The sequence below is a fragment of the Phoenix dactylifera genome, chromosome 6, assembly GCF_051530095.1.
Source record: "Phoenix dactylifera cultivar Ajwa chromosome 6, Ajwa_hap1_PhDact_Kaust_v1.1, whole genome shotgun sequence".
Classification (NCBI taxonomy): Eukaryota; Viridiplantae; Streptophyta; class Magnoliopsida; order Arecales; family Arecaceae; genus Phoenix; species Phoenix dactylifera.
Window position 1 is genome coordinate 7,310,833 of NC_143195.1, and position 4,361 is coordinate 7,315,193.

Consider the following 4,361-nt stretch of genomic DNA (forward strand, 5'->3'; position numbering starts at 1 on the left):
TCTAGGATTCACTTTCAGCTATATCTCGACTAACCAGTACACCGTAACGTATATGCCATTACGAATTATAACATACTTATGCTGGCGGACCATTTTTAGGCACTAGCATTGATAGGCCATTAAGGCCTTTATTGTGAGAGAGTGGTTGAGGCCTTAGGGCCCTTTTCGAAAGTTGATTGGAATGAACCTATAGAAAGGCTCTAGATCTTGGGTCTTAGCACATTACATTAGACCTATATAAGCCTGATGTTAGTACCCTGATCCTAAGAGAGAACGCCCTTTTTAGCCTTCAAATTTTCCTCAAATTTTTGCTCTTTTTCACTTTATTTTTTTCTAAGCTTTCTTGCTGGGCAACTTAAGGAGAGTCGACTGGGTCAAGCCTCCCATGGGATTGTGCTCAGAAGTGAAGGACAGTGCTGACCCGAGTTTCATTGTACCTTGGAAAAAATCTCACTACCCAATATGAGGAAGCGAATTTCATTCTTAGGATAGTATTTTTCATATGTCTTGATCCAGGCAAACTGTCATTCTTTTAATTTTAAAAAATTCTTATTATATATTATTTTTACATCCATTAGCAATTTTTGGAATCACACATCCAACAATAAGCCCCTTCAGCCTATTTGGAAGCAAAATGGGGTATTTTGAGCGTCAGATGGCAGACTTTTGCAAGCAGAAGCATATGAGCTAAGGTGATAGCCTAGGATGCTCGTGGGATTGCATGGCATTCACCACCAGAATAATATTATTATTCACAATTAAAGGTAATACAGCGTCGATTCATAATCATAGCTTTCCCTATAATATGAACGCGCTAAAGCAACTCCTGAAACAACTTTGACGCCCATTCTTAAGCCCTTTCCGACTCAACTCAAGGTATGCAGTATATGGCTCTTAATTCAATCCAAAAACCTATGAACATCTTTCCTAAATTAACTCAAACTCTATTCCAGTATTGTGCTAAAATTTTGTGTCTGGTTTTTACCAACGTAGCAGTTAAACTAGCTAAAAGTCAACACAAAACTTCTTGGAATCAAAATCAACCTCCAAACAAGTATTGTCCTGCCTCATACAGGCAGGAAAAGCTGAAGTTGTGGCAATGACAGGACAGCTGACTCGTAGGATCCAAATTTATAGCTGGGAGTCCAATGATTAACATTTTACCAAGTAGAGGAATTACGTGTGGAAAGAATGCCAAGCTGCCCTACTTGATGTCACTTTCCAACATTAACAACACCATAGATCCTGAAAGCAAGGGCAGATGAACAACGAAAGAATATTGTCAGCAATGAGAAACTAAACGGTTCTTTCAAGTTGCCCCAATCATTGATCCCCATAAACATCATCATTTATTGCAATCTAATTTGAAAGCAATATATATGCTCCATTGAAAACGACCTGCTGCAACTTCTTGATCATGCTGAACAATAGAATGAGCTCAACCGGCCCTACCATTCCCCTCCTAAAGATAGGCTACGGACTGAATGCTTAATTAGCCTTTATAGATCGTTAATATCTCTTTCTTTTTCTCAATTATAGTCCATTAGATTCCGTCACCTCAGTTTCAAGCAAAGCCTTTTAAGCGATGAAACAGTGGGGAAAAAGAACTACTTCATCCCTCTCAGTACAATATATAAGCAAGTGGATCCTGGATCTCCGGTCACCTGCCAACATTAATAATTGTTATTGCCGGGAAGGCAGCCGCCTTGAGTCACTGCATCAGATCATTTGGAGAGGGGAGGGGGCTCAGTTGTGGCAGTCCTTTGCCGGTCGAGGAGCTCCCTCGCCAGTGCCTGCAGGTCCCCGCTGCCACCTCGCGAGCTCTCGCCGAGGCTTCTGCTACCGGGGCCGAGCTGCTGCCCGAGCGCTATTGGCCGTTGCTGCTGCTGTTGAAGGGACCAGTGGGGCTGCACCTGAGGGTCGAAGAGGGTGGAGAGATCGACGGTGGCAGACATGTTCAACGAGGAGGGGAGGTCTGATATCGAGAAGGGTGGCGGTGTGGAGAGCTGTGGCGGAGGGGGAAGTGGCGGCGGGGTCGGCAGCTCGAGCGTCGCGAGGTGGGCCTGCAAGTAGGACAGCTCCGCCTGGAGGTTCACCACCTGCTCATCATCACCACAATTGGATACTAAAGGAAGGTCAGCACAATGAACATCAAAATTATAGGCTGGCCCCTCCAAAGAGATAAGCACATGAAAGAAAGTAGGCTGCATTTGATCACGGTGCAAGCTTGCATTGGATGGAAGGTGAGAACGATAGGATCGATGAAGCCTACAAAAACTAAAACTTTTTTATGGGAGAAAAACCAGCAATTTGTAACGTTCACATGGATGGAGATAAATAAATGAGCAAAACAGACACTTCGCTTTACTTGCAAGGCTTTTCTTCCTAAAAAAACACTTTATGGAGAATGACAAAAACCGAACCGACCCACCCATCCATTCTCAACTCTATGGATTCCTCCTAGCTAGAATTAAACGGACCATGCCCCTTGGAATGAATCTAATTTAGCTAACTAGCATACCACTCCGAAAATTTCTACCGAACAAACATTCTATAACATTAAGTGTTATAATTGCAACTCTAGAAACAACAATACGGATATCATTAGGAGATGGTGCTGATGAGTAATTAGAAGAAGAGTCGGGGTGGGGAGGGGGAGGGAGGGAGAGACCTGTTGTTGGAGGGCGAAGATGTGGGCGACGCAGCCATAGACGGGGTCACGGAGGCGGGCCTGGGCCTCGTAGCAGATGGTGACGACGGCGTCGAGGCGCTTGTGGGCGGGGATGTGGAGGAGGAGCTTGGACACGTTGCTGGCCCCGAACACCTTGTGCACCGCAGCGAAGTGCGCCGCCCCTTGCTCTGAATCAAAATATGGTGCAAAAATGCACCCGCTCACACACTTCCTCCTCAAGAATTTACAAGCGCCACACGGCCCACCACCTCCGCCACCTCCGCCACCTCCGCCACCACCACCACTGCTTCCACCCACACTACTGCTCGTACTGCCGCTCATATCAGTCCCCTTCTTTGCTTCCTTCTTTCTTCTTCGGTCTTAGAACGTACGTGTTCCTGTTTTAGAGTTTTAGAGAGAGAGAGGGGGGGGCGGCGATGAAGAGGAGAATAAGAGAAGAGGAGGGGCGGAGAGGAGGGAAGGTGGGTTGGGGTGTATTATTTTGAGGAGTTCGTCCTATGGGTGGAGGGTCGCGTTGGGGTTTACTGTTTGGGCTTGTTATTTTTTTTGGTTTCTTCGTATTGATGACTCTTTAAAGCCACGCCAGCAACAAAGCCTACCCCCCCCCCTCTCTATACTTTGCAGATTGCGTGAAGCAAACATGCGATGGAAAAAATCCCCATCACCTCTCTCTCTCTCTCTATCTCTCTCTCTCTTTCTCTCTCTGCGTCAACTCCTCCCACCTGCTGTATACCTTCACTCTTCCTCCTTCCTCTCTCACGTGAAGCTCAAATGCCTGTCTCCCTCTCTCTCTCACACACACACACACACACACACACACTCTCGCGTGATGTGTCGTGTGATTTCCTTTTCTCTCTTAATCTACAGTGTGAGTACGATAGAGAGGGGCGAGGAGGGTGTGGAAGCGTGTCCGCGTGGGTCGCTCTCAGAATAGTGCAGGTGTTTCTCCGGATGGATGCGTAGAAGGCAGAGGACGCCACCTTGGACTTGCTTTACTTGTTTTTATTATCTTCCTCCGCGACCAAAATGCCACTGGGGTTGGCGGTAAATATCTGATGGGGGACGGACGGTTTCATTTCGGTTTCCCTTTTTTGGGGCTGGGAGGAGCCTTTCGTGGGTCTAAGGAGATATCGATATGGGGCTCGTGTCTTTCTTCAGCTAAAGGCTTTGGAGGAACACGTGACCACCCGGGTTCCTTTTGAGAGGTAATAATTTATTGAAGGGCAGAGCAGAACAAACGAGCCCCACAAAGCAAAGCACAGCCCCCCCCCCCCACCTTTCAAAATCCGATAGGGTACTTATTTCTCATCTCTCTTGGTGGATGGCGGATTTAGAAACGAACCTATATCTCACTTTAATTTGTTTTCATGGGAATGAAGGATTGAAAAACTTAAAAATAAATATATATTTTCAAGATATGGATTGAGATATAGAAAATGAAAATCTTTTCAAAACATCATCAGCTTCTATTGATATCATGTCACGCAATATATCGGGATATATCTAGCTTTTATCAGCATACATAATAAATGTGGAGATAAAATTTCTCAAAAAGGATGCAGATTCTATATATGGTATTTGATGAACTCGAGATCATTTATATCAATGTTTCTGCCAAGCTAAAAACCCTATTTTACTTCAAAAAACATCACAAAATTAGAAATACATT

The 4,361-nt window shown here is 45.2% G+C and overlaps 1 protein-coding gene across 1 annotated transcript; it reads right to left on the reverse strand.

Moving 5' to 3' along the window:
* Positions 1–215: 215 nt before the first annotated feature.
* LOC103696233 (LOB domain-containing protein 30-like) lies at positions 216–3,947 on the reverse strand. The gene is made up of 2 exons (XM_008777780.6): positions 2,672–3,947; positions 216–2,099 (listed from the first exon to the last, which is right to left on the reverse strand). The coding sequence occupies exons 1-2, from the start codon at positions 3,011–3,013 to the stop codon at positions 1,725–1,727; spliced, it is 717 nt and encodes a 238-aa protein (XP_008776002.3). The 5' UTR covers positions 3,014–3,947; the 3' UTR covers positions 216–1,724.
* Between the last annotated feature and the right edge of the window lie 414 nt (positions 3,948–4,361).

Coding starts and splice junctions, on each gene's coding strand:
- LOC103696233 (XM_008777780.6), bottom strand. CDS start 3,013: ATGAGCGGCAGTACGAGCAGTAGTGTGGGTGGAAGCAGTGGTGGTGGT. Junction 2,100..2,671: donor TCTTCGCCCTCCAACAACAG/GTCTCTCCCTCC, acceptor GATGATGAGCAG/GTGGTGAACCTCCAGGCGGA.